At 50.6% G+C, this 16,950-nt stretch overlaps 6 protein-coding genes across 6 annotated transcripts; 4 read left to right on the forward strand and 2 right to left on the reverse strand.

The window, feature by feature from the left end:
- Nucleotides 1–1,846: 1,846 nt before the first annotated feature.
- On the forward strand, nt 1,847–3,415 carry aspf22 (enolase acuN; the record flags this gene model as incomplete). Its single annotated transcript, XM_056936948.1, has 4 exons — nt 1,847–1,970; nt 2,046–2,102; nt 2,190–2,529; nt 2,620–3,415. The coding sequence occupies 4 exons, from the start codon at nt 1,847–1,849 to the stop codon at nt 3,413–3,415; spliced, it is 1,317 nt and encodes a 438-aa protein (XP_056787747.1).
- A 513-nt stretch (nt 3,416–3,928) lies between these two features.
- On the forward strand, nt 3,929–4,947 carry N7539_007348 (eukaryotic translation initiation factor 3 subunit J; the record flags this gene model as incomplete). Its single annotated transcript, XM_056936949.1, has 3 exons — nt 3,929–3,947; nt 4,069–4,139; nt 4,240–4,947. 3 exons carry the CDS (start codon nt 3,929–3,931, stop codon nt 4,945–4,947), a joined length of 798 nt encoding a protein of 265 aa, XP_056787748.1.
- A 1,718-nt stretch (nt 4,948–6,665) lies between these two features.
- On the reverse strand, nt 6,666–7,881 carry N7539_007349 (14-3-3 adaptor artA-like protein; the record flags this gene model as incomplete). The annotated part of the gene is made up of 6 exons (XM_056936950.1): nt 6,666–7,052; nt 7,127–7,214; nt 7,285–7,559; nt 7,640–7,651; nt 7,718–7,737; nt 7,806–7,881. The coding sequence occupies 6 exons, from the start codon at nt 7,879–7,881 to the stop codon at nt 6,666–6,668; spliced, it is 858 nt and encodes a 285-aa protein (XP_056787749.1).
- A 1,297-nt stretch (nt 7,882–9,178) lies between these two features.
- Nucleotides 9,179–9,415, forward strand: N7539_007350 (uncharacterized protein; the record flags this gene model as incomplete). The annotated part of the gene is made up of 1 exon (XM_056936951.1): nt 9,179–9,415. One exon carries the CDS (start codon nt 9,179–9,181, stop codon nt 9,413–9,415), a length of 237 nt encoding a protein of 78 aa, XP_056787750.1.
- A 2,104-nt stretch (nt 9,416–11,519) lies between these two features.
- On the reverse strand, nt 11,520–12,578 carry N7539_007351 (aromatic alcohol reductase; the record flags this gene model as incomplete). The annotated part of the gene is made up of 3 exons (XM_056936952.1): nt 11,520–11,987; nt 12,063–12,476; nt 12,546–12,578. 3 exons carry the CDS (start codon nt 12,576–12,578, stop codon nt 11,520–11,522), a joined length of 915 nt encoding a protein of 304 aa, XP_056787751.1.
- Nucleotides 12,579–13,351: 773 nt separating this feature from the next.
- On the forward strand, nt 13,352–15,294 carry N7539_007352 (fungal specific transcription factor domain-containing protein; the record flags this gene model as incomplete). Its single annotated transcript, XM_056936953.1, has 4 exons — nt 13,352–13,432; nt 13,521–13,849; nt 13,898–13,988; nt 14,041–15,294. 4 exons carry the CDS (start codon nt 13,352–13,354, stop codon nt 15,292–15,294), a joined length of 1,755 nt encoding a protein of 584 aa, XP_056787752.1.
- Nucleotides 15,295–16,950: the final 1,656 nt, after the last annotated feature.

Consider the following 16,950-nt stretch of genomic DNA (forward strand, 5'->3'; position numbering starts at 1 on the left):
TGTTTGATATCTAGCCCAGTCGGCTTCGAATGTACCAAGGTTGATGCACCATTACTCGGTGATCCTAGATGCGTTCATCTGTACCCATCCTGCTCATCGGGTTCGAGGAGGTCAGGGCAATGGACTATGAATTCATGTTGCAGGACATTGAGCCACCCACCATAGGATAGGATCACGCGGAACAGCTCCGAGGGTGCTGTTTAAGCTTATTGCTTAGTACTTAGGTAGCTTACAGTTCCAAAATGGATACGCAGCGACCCTGCAGTGCTCAGTGCTACTCGATGCTGTCGCTGGACGTCCATACCAAATTGTCTAATCTGGGCCCATTCTCTAAGCTTTGCCATGAGCACCAGACGACGACGACCATGACGATAAGGACGGATGGAACGGCCATCCATGCTTCTCTACCAGGACCTTGTGGCTAACAAGAAATGTCCTGTTATCCATTCCAGGTCTGCCTCTGAAATCTTTCCAGTTGGGCCAATGGTGGTATCTGGGATTCTGGATTGCCGCTAGTCGCACCTCCATGGGCACGATGTACCTGACGAACCACCTGCAGGTAGGTAAGGTATAGCTGCCCACGCTCGACACTCACAGTGCTTGGTCCAAAGTGTCTCACATGACCTAAGCGCCGTTACGAGCACGGGAGTTAAAGGGTTAAAGGCCGCTTTAGCGCCCTTCGATCTGGAAGTTTAGGAATTACGTACTCAGAGGACCCGGACTTTCCAAAGAGGACCTCCGTTGCGCAGTTGTACCCTGGAATTCCATACCTGTACGGATCTGGCAATCCACACTTCCGCATCCTCGGGCAATCAGGATCCAGCACGATTGATGGTGATCCCGAGGGTGACGGGAGATCTCGCAACATGCAAAGCCCAGCGTCAGAGTTTAGGGTCGGATCGAACTCAGGCCCAATCCACTGAGGCACACGGTTGGATGCTGTCTCGTCGACGACCGTCCATGCCCCACTGTTGCATTGGAAAGAATCGGAGGACTATTCAGTGTATTCACTACTATTGAGCCATGCGTCTGTGACGGTTTCCCGGGGGGTGTTCGCAGTGGAGGTTATTTAAAGCATCGGATGTTTCCGTCATGGGAGGGATTTGTTGGAAGCAAAGGGTCTGACATCCAGCTCTTCTATCAATTGATCGAGCTCTCACGAGTCACTACTACGACAACTACCTATATCTCACTCCACCTGCTGTATTACACCTTCGTTCTCACGTGCGCTTGTGTACTCGACGGACAACCGGAGAAGAGAACCAGCAGCATAAATTGTAAGGAACAAGCGCTCCTCTTGGTAGTCAATGGTCATGATTGGACCTCTCAAGACGTGATGTACCAGTCGACCTCACACCAGCTGCCACTCCACCCACCTCACCCTCGACCTTCATCCGGTCATTCCCCCACCCCGCCATCTGCCCCTCCCTCCCCTCCTCTCCTCTCTGCTTCCTTTCTCATTCCTCCAAGTCACAACCCACCCAACTCCTCTGGATTCCACACAACTTTGCGCCCTCTTTGATCGACCCCGGTCAGCAAATCTGCATTAGACAATCTGAAGGTACAACCCAACCTGAGCTTCGGTGACGGCTGTGGCCAATTGCCCCTCCCCATTTATCCACATTCGCTGAGCTCCGTCCAATTCGGCGCCCTCCTCCCCCCATCCTGCGCTCCCGTTCGGCCTGTCTTTTTTGGGGTCATCGGTGAAGCTGCTCCCCTCCGCCGTTAGTCACGGCTTTTTTGCCGCCATATACGACCGGCCACTGCCCGCTGCTTCTTGTAGTCTCCTTCTTTCAACCTTCATTTCCACTGATCTTTCTTCCCCGTCAGATCTCTCACATTCAAAATGCCTATCTCCAAGGTTCACGCTCGTTCCGTCTACGACTCCCGTGGTAACCCCACCGTCGAGGTCGACATTGTCACCGAGACTGGCCTTCACCGCGCCATTGTCCCCTCCGGTGCCTCTACCGGTACGTAATCAGACTGTCTCGTATCCTCCCAAGGTGCCACAGCGAACGGATGCTAACGCCGAATTTCTCAACCAGGCCAGCACGAGGCTGTTGAGCTCCGTGATGGTGATAAGACCCACTGGGCTGGCAAGGGTAAGGAGCATCTCTCTTGGTCCCCCTCCTGACTGTCGTGTGTACAGACGAGAGCAAGAGATCTGACCCAAATCTCGTCAACCATAGGTGTTCTCAAGGCTGTGAAGAACGTCAACGAGACCATTGGCCCCGCCCTCATCAAGGAGAACATCGATGTCAAGGACCAGGCCAAGGTCGACGAATTCCTCAACAAGCTCGATGGCACCGCCAACAAGGGTAACCTTGGTGCCAACGCCATCCTCGGTGTCTCCCTGGCTGTTGCCAAGGCTGCCGCCGCCGAGAAGGGTGTGCCTCTCTACGCCCACATCTCCGACCTTGCCGGAACCAAGAAGCCCTACGTTCTCCCCGTTCCCTTCCAGAACGTCCTGAACGGTGGTTCCCACGCCGGTGGCCGTCTGGCCTTCCAGGAGTTCATGATTGTCCCTGAGTATGTGAATCGTCTCAATTGAGGCTGCCATCAAGTAGTCTGCATTGCAACCCGATGGACCCGGCTAACATCTCACCTCGCAACCGGCAGCTCCGCTCCTTCCTTCTCCGAGGCCCTCCGCCACGGTTCCGAGGTTTACCAGAAGCTCAAGGCTCTCGCCAAGAAGCGTTACGGTCAGTCCGCTGGTAACGTCGGCGACGAGGGTGGTGTTGCTCCCGATATTCAGACCGCTGAGGAGGCTCTTGACCTGATCACCGATGCCATTGAGGAGGCTGGTTACACTGGCAAGATGTCCATTGCTATGGATGTTGCCTCCAGCGAGTTCTACAAGGTCGAGGAGAAGAAGTACGATCTCGACTTCAAGAACCCCGACAGCGACCCCACCAAGTGGATCACCTACGAGCAGCTTGCCGATATGTACAAGCAGCTCGCTGCCAAGTACCCCATCGTTTCCATCGAGGATCCCTTCGCTGAGGATGACTGGGAGGCCTGGAGCTACTTCTACAAGACCTCCGACTTCCAGATTGTCGGTGATGACTTGACTGTCACCAACCCCATCCGCATCAAGAAGGCCATCGAGCTCAAGTCTTGCAATGCTCTCCTCCTTAAGGTCAACCAGATCGGTACCCTGACCGAGTCTATTCAGGCCGCCAAGGACTCCTACGCCGACAACTGGGGTGTCATGGTCTCCCACCGCTCCGGTGAGACCGAGGATGTTACCATTGCTGATATCGCTGTCGGTCTCCGCGCCGGCCAGATCAAGACCGGTGCCCCTGCCCGTTCCGAGCGTCTCGCCAAGCTCAACCAGATCCTCCGTATCGAGGAGGAGCTCGGTGAGAACGCCATCTACGCTGGCAAGCACTTCCGCACCTCTGTCAACCTGTAAAGTGTAACTCTCCAATGAGTACACCCAGAGATGTGAAAGGAAGCCGGAAAAATAGATAGCTGATTCTGTTGTGACGGAATTGCTACTAGTTATGATTATGAATTTAATAAAAATTTATTTCAAAAAAGAATGTCCGAAGAACAGTAAGTGTCTGACGGGAAATACCCCTTCAGATCCAGCAGCAAACTGTATCTAAGCTCTCACCTTCATTTACCCCTTTCATCCGAAGCCTTTTTCCGGCATGTGTCTAAACAATGACTCGTGGACTTGATTGCCTTCGACGTCAGGGTCGTCCGTGTTGGGCACCAAGGAACCAAGGAACCTGCACGTGACCGCCCCTCCTGCATTGATTGTCCCACATAAAATTTATCCTCGCCCCTCCATTGACAGGTATCGGAGCAGCATCCAATCGTCGAGCTTACCCTCGTTTCTCTGTTCTCGGTCTTGCGTATATCGCACCTTTTTCTGTTTGTCTTGTTCTGTTGCGCCCGATAAGCCTTTCACTAGTCCAACATGGCGCCATCAAAGTGGGGTAAGGAAGGCCTTCTATACTTGAGCCGCTATCGTGACCACACTATATCAATATGCGCCTGAAGTCTCCTTGCACGACGAACCACATGAAATCAAGGCTGATATCATTTGAATTTAACTAGATGAGGAGGAGGACAGCGTCTCGCCTCCGCCCGTTGCCCGTCGGAGATTTGACGACGAAGAGGAGGAAGAGGTAAGAAAACATTGTCCCAAAGGCTAGCGAAACAAAGGCGCAGAAACATGCCGCCACGACATGAAGACCACACCACTGATAGGCCTTTTCTGCCACATAGGTCCTTGACTCCTGGGATGCCGCCGACGACTCCGAAACAGAGCGAGAGAAGGCCAAGAAGGCCGAGGAGGCGTTGGCCAAGGCCAAGGCTGCCGCCGCTGCCAACAAGAAGACTAAGGCTCAACGGATAGAGGAGCACCGCGACCAGCGCCGGCGCGAGGCCGAGGATAGCGACGAGGAGGGTTACGAGGACGAGACCGAGGCCGAGCGTCGTGAGCGTCTGCGTCGCACGGAGAAGGACGCCGACATGCAGCACGCCTCCGATTTGTTCGCCGACATTGATATGAACCGCAACCGTGGAGCGCCCAAGGCTGTCGTCATCACCGACAGCGCCAACCCCACCAACTCGATCGACCTCTCCTCCATGCCGCTGTTCAAGCCTACCACCAAGGACCAATTTGCGCGCCTGACTGATGTTCTCATCCCCTTGCTCACTCCTCAGTCCAAGAAGCCCCATTACGCCCTGTGGGCGCAGGACTTCGCCCGCAAGCTCGTCAAGGAACTCCCCAGTGCCGACATCAAGAAGATTGCTAGCGCCCTGACTACCGCTAGCAACGAGAAGATGCGCGAGGAGCGTGCCGCCGACAAGGGTAACAAGAAGACCAAGGCTGCCAAGACCAAAGTGTCTCTCAATGCCAACCGTGACAGCCAGATTGACAACACTGCCTACGGTGATGAAGACGGTCTTGGTGATGATGATTTCATGTAATGGACCAATCGACGACATATATCTTTTTAACCTTCCTCCTCTTCTTCCTATTTTCTATTTAGCCTCTCCCAGATATGTTCGCTATTGATTGTGCGATCCCACAGTATTTCGGGAACTCGCAAGTCTCTCGATATATATCTTCTTAAGCAACAATTTCGTCATCGAATCATGCTTCTTTTCTGACATATCGAGGAGCATATTTCATGATTTCAGAGCGCCCTCTTCCTGGCAAGGAATCCGCTTCGTGACCTGTCACCGTGTACATCTTTCTTTCGATTCTAGCACCCTTACATCAGACGCCTTCACAGAAATTCAATTACAGACAAAGCCAGATCATTTTTCATACTTCCATGATTCCAAGTATCAATCAAGACGCGAGACCCACTCATGAACGTCGAACGTGTCCAAGGCAGTAAGCACGAAATAGTCGAGCACACCCATTGGACTTGTTTTCTTCCGCGGTGTCCTAAGCATTCACCACCTGAAACCCCCTCGATTATTTGATCTCCCTGTGACTGGAACTTCCATGGAAGTCTTATAGACTCACTTTGTCCGGGGCAGTGGACGTGTGTTGAACACAGACCTCAATATCTCAAGGACAAGCGAGGTCGTTCGGTACCTCTCCACCGATTCCTCTCCAATGCCCCAATGTGAAGTTCCAATGCAGTACAATGAAGACTACTGGACCTGATCTGCACGGTGCTGAAACCAGTCCAAGGAAGCAAGGAAAGTTCGTTCGAAAGATTCCCTAAACGAGCTCAACAGAACCCCATCGACCGAAAAGACTACCTAATGTCCAAATGGATGGCACCGCTTCGACGAAACTCGTCCACCCTCAATCGATTCTTCAACCTGTTTTATATGGAATGCTTTTCTCGGGTCGGAATACCTACTTATCCCCCCCCCCCCCCACTTTGTTTTTTTTTTCTTTTTCTCGGGGGTCGGCGCTTGCAAGAGATAGAGGCGTACGGTCGATTCCTCGGATCACAAGCAAGGCAAGCGCGGACTCGGGCAGATGTAAAGATGTTGACCGATATCCTGCCTTCTGTCATGGGGCTTTCGAGATCGGGGAAATTGGCCATTCGAGGAGAGGGCCCGATTCATTCTGTCATTGCTTTTGCTAGATGTAGGTGCTCATCTTGGAGCAGGTCCTGTATGTTCGTATTTGCAGAGGGAAAATTTGTAATAGTTCAAATTGGAAGGAGACTGGCGGCCCAACAAAAAACGGCTCCCAATGTCACCAAGAGCGGATGGTGCAGCTCATGTCTAGACATCGTGTCGCTGCTCTAAGTACGATTGATGTCCGAAAATCCACCGACTTGCCAGTCAAAAAAGGCAATCTTACTGAAGGAAAACAAGGAGATCAAAAGCAAACCAGTTTGCGACAAGGGACCGAATGAAATTGGAAAATAAACACATTGAATCTTGCTAGAGTGGGAATAGAGACAATAAAAGAGAGAGAGAAATTTCCACTCAGCCCCTTTTCTGCGCTCGCCCTCAACCGAATATCAAACTCCGCCGGCCGACCAACACGATTTCCCAAATACGTGCAAATGATGAAGATGCCGGTCCCGATCAAGCTACGCTGCAGTAACGAACAAGCGACTTGCTAAAACAAACCACACGTCTGGGAAGACTTTGTGAACGCCCCCGTAACAAATTTGGCAAAACGGTTGATTGCGACCCGTTGCGCGGTGCTGAAGTCCCCTGGACAGAGCTTAAGAGGAAGCCTGGACAGGCTCGGCCTCCTCGGTCTTTTCTTCAGCAGCGGGGGCGGGGGCAGGGGCGGCAGCAGCAGCGGCTGCCTCCTCCTCGGGCTTGTCCTGGCTAGGGGCGGCGCCCTCGACGCCCTCATTGCCTTCGGAAGAGGTCCAGAGCGTGAGGTTGTCGCGCAGAAGCTGCATGATGAGGGTGCTATCACGGTAGCTCTCCTCAGACAAAGAGTCAAGCTCGGCAATGGCATCGTCGAAAGCCTGCTTGGCGAGGTGGCAGGCGCGGTCGGGTGAGTTCAGAATCTCATAGTAGAAGACGGAGAAGTTCAGGGCCAGACCGAGGCGGATGGGGTGAGTAGGAGTAAGATCGGTCTGAGCGACGTCGGTGGCGTTCTATGAGGGAGAAAAGGGACAAAGCATTAGCCATGATTATCGAATGCAGAGTCTGAGGGGATAGCAAGACATACCTTGTAGGCCTCGTGGGCAGCGGTGGCGGCAACCTTGCGCTTGTTACCAGAGGCGAACTCGGCGAGATAACGGTGGTAGTCGCCCTTCCTGCAGTAGAAGTCAGTCTCATTCCTTAATGACACTTGTGGTGATATGAGGCGCGCTCTGGCCAACTTACATCTTGTAGTAGAAGACCTTGGACTCGCCGGTCTCGGCCTTGGGGATCAAAGACTCATCCAAGACGTCCAAGACATCCTGGCAAACCTTCTCCAGCTCGGTCTCGATCTTCTGACGGTATTCACGGATGATGGAAACGTGCTCCTCGGATCCCTTGGATTCCTCCTTCTGCTCGATGGAGGAGATGATGCGCCAGGAGGCACGGCGGGTACCAACAACGTTCTTGTAAGCAACAGACAAGAGGTTGCGCTCGTCGACGGTAAGCTCGCCGCCAATCTGCAAGTAGAAGCAATGTCAATCAGAAAGCTCGACGACAGTCACAAAAGACCTTGACGCAATATAATGTGGAAGCTTACGTTGGCGACTTCCTACTCAGTTGGTTAGCGATCAAGATCCCTTCTCGCAAGACAATACGACTCCTCTAGAAAACTGACCTTCATGTAGCTGACCATCTCTGTGCAGGGACAAATAATAGCATATTAGCATTGCATCCTCATCGAGAATCGCCATTTCAATTCTTACCATCGTAGCGCTCGGCCTGCTCACAGAGCCTCGCAAGGAATGTCTTGCTGTTGACAGTGTCAGTTGTGTTGACCATACAGTCGCTGGGAAGTGGTGGCCATCTTTACTTCTCACGCTAAATCAAGAAAGGCATCCGTCAGCATATGTCTTCCTATTTAGACTGATCATAACCTGTGGACAGGCACGAGAGTGAAAACGCCGTGAGAGGCGTGATGGACTTGCGATGGCGGTGACAGCTAAGGCAGCGCCCGATGGAGGGGTAGAGACGCCTTAAACTAGAACATACCTCAGAACCCATGTTGACGGCTGATATTTATGGGAGGGGGTTTTGTAGACTGAAAACGGGGGGGGGGGGGGGGTGGTTGGAAAAAAGGTAGATAATGGGAGATCTCAAAGAAAGGAGGATGGAGCGAGGAAGTGCAATGGGGGTTAGATGAAGACTAAGTGGGGGGGGGGAAAGAAAGAGGGAGAGAGTTGTGGATGGAGTCGATGTGGTGAGTGAGTCTGAGGGGGAACGGGTGTTGACCACCATAACAAATAATACCCTTCCGAGACTACGCTGTACCAGTGTATTATTGCCCGCTCGGTATCACCTTAAGGACGGCTGTCAAAACAATTGTATCCACAATACCGGAAGGTGAGTAATCTTACGAGGTACTCAAAACTTGTCTCCTATTTCCTCTCCTCACGTGTGCCCGTGCTGATTGTTGTAATCTGGCCATGTTTCAGGGACTTAGATCAAGGACATGCCATAGCAGCCATACCGCACATTACAGATTTCCATGTTTACACTTTACAGGCAGACAGTCAGAGTGCTACCGTCAATGTCGTTTATTAGATTCCCATGGCTTACAGCCATGCAGCCTGATTGCCATCCCGATGTTCAAACTGGGCCTCAACCGGGCCTCAGTCCACTGTGTACCCGATTACTAGGCAAACGGACGTAGTATCAGTATCATCTATGAATGCCCACACTGATGACGGTAAATGCTGTACGGTCTTATAGCCCATCACTCTGCGATCTACTCAGGTCAAGCAAGTGTGTGCAAATAACATTTCACAGTAGGGATTAGGTACTGATCAGCTCTGTTGTGGAGCAAGACCTAAGATCCTGGGATGTACATATGCATAATCACCTCTTTCTGCGACCGGCCACCACGGCGTCGGCCAGTCCTTTCGGCACACAACACACGTAAACAAATTACCGAGTCAGCCTCGCGCACTAGGCCTGGCTATTGGCTGGTCAGTTTACGGACAATTTACCAGGATCTGAGAAGCCAAGTCGAGGTCCCGTTCGCAATCAGCGCAGTTGACCAAGTGAGTTGTTCGCCATTCTTCTATTGGATGATATGCCCTGATACCGCCATGATATTATGAGGAAGTCGGACGTGACTGAGGACCGTAACCGCGGCATGGCGGAAGTCATTGGGTCCATGCAGGGGGGAACCAAGTCGAGAGACGACAATGACGGAATCGAACCTTCCAGCACGAGCAAGGTTGACACGGCGCGTGCCGATGATGTAGTGCACATACCCTTGCGTGCACCTCTATCATCAGAGGCGCCGTCAACCATCAAGGACCAGCACATGATTCAGCTACCCGGAGACTGACTCGTTCGAAAGCTAGTGGGCGGCGCAGACTGAGTGCCAAAGTACATAACAATCCGACCAGCAGTCAGATACCTATGGCCGAGTCTTATTGCCTCGCAGTCGTACGGTCCAGTGTACCTACATCGATTGGTATGACTTCTTCATCGTGAATTTCTTAGGCGACTTGCCTAGTATGTAGCCCACAGCCCCGGGGGTTAGTTTCAAATGAACCGAACCTGCGTTCTCCCCTCATCTGTCGATGTCTCTTCGCTTCGGATTTCAATATCTAAACGGATTTAGTGAACAGTAACCTTACTACCAGAAGACTTCGGGCCAACTCCATGGACTTATTAACAGATATAGTTCACTTGGGTAGCGTCAAAAGGGGATGTGGTCGGCTCGGTGTTACAAAAAACAGAAACCCCTAGGTAGGTGGAGGCTGCTTAAATGTATATAAATCAACGGATGGTACCTTATCTGATCGATCCGACCGTATGAATTATCTAAATGTAGCCGGAGGCGGGGAGCGTCCATTGGTCTTTGATACCACACTTGATCGAGGTACCTACCTAATCCTTATTGTATACTTACTTGTGTGTTGCTCAGTCTACTATTCTTCAACGTCTATTCTCCCTTCTCATTAGGTCTTCGGGCGGTCGGCCTACGGGTAGTTCTGCTACATTACCCTACCAAAATTTAAAGTTCCTATAGGCTCTTATCCTGTTCTTAAGTCTCCCTACATAGCCCACGTACCATATTGAAATGGCTCCGTTATTGGTTTATATCCCTGACTCATGGGCTTGAGACTCGCATGTTTTTGTATAATCACTCTAATGAGTTGCTAGGCTGCGTGAAACGCGGCCGCAATTCTTGTCAGATATACGAATGTCTACATAGATACCGTATCTACACAACTGCCCTCCAGGAAGTGTACTTGACAGTAACGTCTATCAAACAATATACAGTAAGTATGGGTGTACATGAAAGATCAAGCTTCAGAAGCCATACCCAGTGCTGTATATGCTAGGTAGATAGTATCTACTAGATACTATCCATTATTCTGATGGCCATGGCTCAGCCTTACATGCATCGGATTCGGAGCTTTCGTCACCATAGAATCTTGGACCTAAGTTGAACCTCGGTTGGTAAGATGGATGGAAGCCTAGAAACCTCCAAGAAAGGAATCCATCCCTCGACAAATGAGGTGGCCAACGGGTGACAGGGGCTAACAGACTTTTCTAGCGAATGGATGAGAGCTGTAGATCTGCGCAATATCGAGACGACGACCGAGAGAAGCATCTAGGAATGATAGTGACTTCAATCTTACCTATAAAACTGAAGACAACTTTGCATTGGCAAGATCATTGGCAAGATCATGAGCACGAAAATTTAAACTAACCCTCAAACCAAAGAGATCAGTGAAATGATTTTTCAACCAACACCACCATAATAGGTAGCAGTAAATTCAACGCTGAAGAAAGGCTACCTTTGACGCTATTTAGAGAATCATTCCCATTGTTTATTTGCAGTCATTAATAATCGATTTCCCACGACGATTCCAGGTGGGTTATTTCGCTCACCGAGTCACCGTTGCCTCCTTATACCTATGATCATGGACTGCTCACTAAGCACTCAAGCTGGCCCTTCACTTCAGGATGCTCAGGATAGTCCCTCAAAGGCGTCATCATGTCTGTCTGTTCATATCATCCGGTCGTGGTCGTCAATTACACAAATAAATAGACTTATCAGGCTGTTTAGCGGTAGACTCTTCCAATACCTGAAAAAGACTGACTCGGCCCCCGTCAACAGTGGCTTCTATTTAGCATACTTCTCCTAAAAAGATAGGAGAATCGACAAATAATCGTTGTAAATCTATTGTGTAGCCTGATGGAGCCCAAAACTATTAAAGAGAATGAGATCTGGGCAATCAGATGCGGACAGTCGATGGATACGATGGTATTAAAGATGAATTCCAATCAGTGGATTGGACGAATTGTTTCAAATGGCCCAACTGTAGGTACTCGAGAGTTGACAAGCCTCAAAATAATGAATTTCAATTAAGGTCTTGAGCCCAGTCCATGAAGAGCCAGTCAGGCTTGATGATTATGTTCACATGTGAGCGGTCCTACTTCAAGGTTTCCTGCTCAGTCAGAAGTCGGCTGACTGTTCCCTCGACAGACTCCTGTTTCAAGCCCAGAAGATCATTAGCGATAAGGCCACTCTTTACATAGTCTGCATGTAAACCTGGAATCTTGCCGAAGCTCGTAGCCCTAACGAGACCAAGTGCGCCGGAAAAGTCTCCAACCGTGAGTTTCTTGCGTGACTCGCTCAACTCCTGCTCGGTAGTGGTCTTGTGCACCGTCCATTTCTCCCCTGTCTGCGCCTCCAGTGCTGCCAGAATTTGACTTTGAGTCGCCCGCACCGACGCGACGTGTAGAAACTTGTTACGGGTTCCGTCGGGATGCCGCAAGACGGCGATCACAGCGTTGGCCAGCTGGGACTCGTTCGTAAGGGTGAAGCTTTCCTCACCCGCATCCCATACAGTTGCGCTTCGATTGGGGATGTCGAATCCAAGAAAGCCGTTAAGCAGACCCTAGACCACACGTGAGTTGAGTATTTGTCCCCACCGTGGAAGATTTTCCCAGGTTTCATTCGGATGAATAATTACCCAATCAAACAACAGTCCGGTAGCAATGCCCGTCCAGGTCAGACCCGCCGATTCACTTGCTTTCAAATACTCAATGACTTCCTTCTTGGCCCCGAATAGTGGCAGCAGCTGGACAATTGCCTCATTTTGACTGCTTGCAGAGAATTCAGATGGTATGAATCTATGCACACCACTGCGAAGAGCCGCGTCAATCAGCTTCTTTTGCTCCCCGAACCCCGTGGCACCAAGAGCAGAGATCACAACTTCCTGCCCTTTGAATATGGTCTCTAGCTCACTCTCAGAAAAGTCGGTCTTCCGAACAGCGACGCCGTCGGGGAATGAGGCCGCGCTGTCTTTGCGGGAAAGCACAGTAATACTGAAGTCGCCGGTGGCGAGTAGACCGCGAAGAATGATCGAGCCAATGCTTCCACTCGCCTAATCGACCCTGATTAGATCATATGACTTGAGAAACAGTCTCACTGGATGCACGTTAATGGAGCTTACACCGGCAATGGTAACTTTCTTGTAGGCAGGCATTTGGGAGGCGCTGTTGGATCACTTATTGATTGTTGTGACGACTGAGATTTTCAAGAACAAGACCTTGAGAGGGGTAAACTGTGGGAATTGGCAAAAATGTGAGAGAAGTAGATGAGGGTTGAGGGATAGTTCCTGAGCAAGATATGCGTTGAGCTGGGCTCCTATCAAGGAATCATTCGTGAAGAGACAGAGCTCCCGTCTTTATACCACTTCACCCGGGAATTGCAATAACAGCTATTTGGCTTATTCAATGCTTGGATCATCTGTGATTAGAAATCGTGTACGTACAGGTTGGTAATCTAGACGCTAAAAATTAGCATCACATTATTCGATGGCACAACTATGGTAACCTTCATCGTCATGATCGATCCGGTGTTATACACGTATAGCTCACGGCGGAGCTGCGGAGGCGGAGGCACCTCCGCCCTAACTAATCGGAGTCACGGCATGTGTCGCATTCAGACAACCGTTTTCTCCGCTCTCATCACTCACAGTGCTGGGTGCTTCCCCACCCCCCAGCAATCTCACCCTTTTCTCATTCTTTGACACTACTACCCTGAGTCTGTTCTCTATTACCGGCCTCCGACTCTTTTTGCTGCCTCACGTGGGCCTCGTGCGCGCTCATGTCGCCTCGCGCCATCGCCGCGGGACGGTCTTGCTTGGAATGTCGTCGCCGCAAGATAAGATGTGATCGGTCTCTTCCGTGTGGGTACTGCACTCGGGTTCGCGTCCAGTGCATGTATCCCCCTTCAAGATCCATAAATGATAGTACAATGTCAATCCAGGAGAAGCGTTTACAAGCAGAGATTCGATCTCTGAAGGAGGATTTGGTTGAAGTTCGTCGCCATCTGTCCGTAGGTATTTGATATCTCATTTCGGAATGGGGAATCTTCTCATTTCACACAACGAAGCCTGAGGGCCGAGCTGAATGTGTCTCAATAGACTGATCAGCGAGGTTCATCTGTCGCCAGTGAAAGGGAGTCCTGGGCGTTTGTGGGTGACTCTGCTCGGCCGCAGGAGTTCCCGCAACCTGCTGCTTCAATATTATCTTTCTTATGGCAGATATACCTGGGCCGGATAGATCCGGTCCTCAAGATAATCCACGTTCCGACAGTCCAGCAGCACATCTTCCACATTCTAAGTGGGCGATACGCACATGACGCGTCTACGTTATGCTTGGTCTATGCAGTGTGTTACGCGGCGATCACCACGCTGTCGCCAACCGAGTGCGAATTTCAATGGGGAGAGAGCAGGGCCTTACTGCTTGACCGGTAAGGGAGCAGTGCTCTCACGGACGAACCCAGCTGATCTTTTTGTAGCTATAGGTCCTGGGTGGAGAAGGGCTTCGGACAAGCAGGCTTTCCGAAGTCAGCAAATATTACTGTTCTACAAGCATTCCTTCTCTACTTGGTATGGATCATTTTGCATTTCGAATCAAGTAAGCACTGACCAACAAGAACAGATCTGTGGTCAAAAAGACCCTCGTGGTCCTGATGCTTACGCATTTCTTGGGGTCGCCATTCGAATTGCACTCAAGATGGGCGTTCATGACGACGGTGCATCCTTGAACCTCTCTCCATTCGAAATAGAAATGCGACGACGAATCTGGTGGCAGATTTATGTACTGGACGTTCTTACTGCCGAGTGCCAGGGGCTCGATCCTACCATTTTGGATTCTACCTTTACAACCCAATTGCCCTCTAACGTTAGCGACACGGAGCTTGATCCAGGAATGAACAAAGCCCCGCAGGCACGGCCTGGGCGAACAGAAATGACATTCACCCTCGCTCGATTTGAAATTATAAGATTTGCGCGCACTATCCGATTCTCAGACCAATTCTGTCGGAACAATTCATATCCTTGCATGGATATTTCACAAAAGGTAGACGAGATCGACAAGTTCAGAGCACAATTGGAGAGGCAATACCTCAGTTCATGTGACGGACAAGGACCACTGGGCTATTTCACTGTGGCCTTCTTTGATATTGCTATTGAACAACTGAGGCTCGAGGTGACAAAACCAAGGACGAACGGTGAGTTGTTGACAGACATGCAAACTGTTTATCACGACATTTGCATGCGTATCGTTCTTAAGGCAACGGAATTGCGAAAAGTTGAGAGTACTGCACGGTGGCAGTGGCAACTTCCGGTCTCTGCTGAAATGGATGCCCTAGCCTACCTCATGTTGGAGCTGTGTCTTAATCATCATATTGACGCAAGAGGGGCACTGCGGAAGTCAGCACATCGACTTTACGAACTTCTCAAAACCGGCATGGACACTTCAAATCATTCTCGCTGGCACCACGTCAAAAAACTTTGGGGCGAAGTGTTGACGGCTAGGGAGCTGACATGCCCCGATTCTTCTTTGGAGAGGCCAGCAGAGCCTGATCCCTGTTCAAAACCCACAACGGTCGCTCAATTATCTGCATTTGTTGATGAAACTCGTAAATACGTCGTAAATCATGGAATTCGATCTCCCGGGGATACTCTGTGTCCACGTCTCGGACCAGAAACGGCTCACACTGGACTAGACTCGGATAGCAGGGGAGAGGTCCCGGACGCAGACATTACCACTGACGCTATTATTGCCACTTCTGTGCCCTGCTCCTCCACCAATTCCCCCGAAAACATCGGTGAACTACCGGGCAACGGCACTCTCTGCGAGTGGAGTGAGGCGATAATCCAACAGTACTGGCAGATAACACAGAATGCGTGAACCCAGCATTGACAAGGAGGTCGATGCCGCACATGAGCACGTGCTTTGCGACGTGGCAAATTCCATCATCTCAATTGAAATGAGGGATTCCTGTGTATCAAAGGGCTGGTGATGTTGCCATGAAGCCGTCGGGCTACTGCCGAGCCTTCGCCAAGGTGCTAGAAGATGTGCAGGAAGTACTATTGAGTGATGGGAAAGCTCACTCGCTCGAGACTAGTACTGTCAATCGGACTCTATCTTGAAATCGCTTTTACGACACAGATTCTCCACCAGGGAGGGTACTTGGTCGAGTCGCCTGAATTGACGCCTGATTATACGTTTCTTAGTCAAGCAAGGAAACCCAATCCTGCGAGGTTGAGGATTCTTCAAGATGTTCGTCGCTTCTCACTTCCTACTTCCTTTAGATGGAGGATTGATATCGATGTTGATAGACCAAAGTACAATTGTTATTCTGCAGGATGGTCTGTGTAGTGATGGATTGTGCTCATAGATAGCGGCCTGCTACCACCTTTTCATGATGGAGAGAACACAACCAACGAGTGGGTGGACCTGACTGCTCAAGATGTGGCCTCGAGGCTGTGCTTAACTCCCTAGCACGTTATCAACGTATTTTGAAAAGAAGGGCCCTTCAATCGATCCTTGTGTCTGAATGTCCTTCTCGGGATTCAAATTTTTTAACCCCATAATGGGCAAGCTGTCAGGAAGTTGGTCATTTTCTCATTATCATTCGTATGATGGCAAAGCATACGAAACTTGCATCCACCACCACGCGGCAACGTGGCACCTGTCAACAAGCTCAGGAAGCCGCTCCTGCTCAGGGCGGCCGGATGATTGACACAATTTGGGTCACAGGAGCCGATCAGTTCTCGAGATGGCAGTTTTATCGTCAGTTATATTACAGTCACGAGATCATGCTAAGAGGACCAAAGCTTCATGGTCAAGCCTGCAGCATTCAAAGGGCCGCCTGTTGAGGAGAGCAGATCTTTATTTGTTTTTCAAAAAGCAGAATCTGGCTGCAAAATGATTAATCGTCAAAACCTGTGCATACTGGCTCATTCCCAGTGCCCATCTCAGCTTGGCACCGATCGAGTAGAGGAATCGCCCTCGCTAGACAAGCTCGATGTTCCCATGCGAGCGTTCCACTGGACAAATATCGTGCGCTGACCTCAATCACTTCACGCATATGTGTCCTACTTTCGATCGCTTGAGCCACTACTGCTGAGTCTGGGTGGGGACCGATGGCAGCGAGTACGAAGTCCCAGAGAGCTCTGCTGGAAAGCATTGGAGATTGACAGAGAGCTGGAACTCAGACTCGAGTATTGATCAGCAGAGACGCACTGACAAGACAGACCTACCTGACTCCATCAGCCCTATCAGGAACGAGATACTCTGAGCTCTCCAGAGGACACTGGACTCCTCTTTCAATCCATGCGGTATGGGCGGAGTCCAGTCTGCTTGCCAAGAGCACTGAGAAGCTCCACACATCGTAGGCAATAGGCTTAAAAATAAAGCAGCCTAGAGAAGAGGCCCGTAGCTTGCGTCGATTTTTCCGGACAGAAAGACAACAATAACCGGTTGCAAGCAGCTTCCATCATGGATGTGCTTCGTTTTCTTTTTGGCGGTGCGGTCAAGCTCCAGAGACCTTGACTAGGTAAA

Source organism: Penicillium diatomitis, assembly GCF_028827545.1.
Source record: "Penicillium diatomitis strain IBT 30728 chromosome Unknown utg000010l_segment0_segment0, whole genome shotgun sequence".
Classification (NCBI taxonomy): Eukaryota; Fungi; Ascomycota; class Eurotiomycetes; order Eurotiales; family Aspergillaceae; genus Penicillium; species Penicillium diatomitis.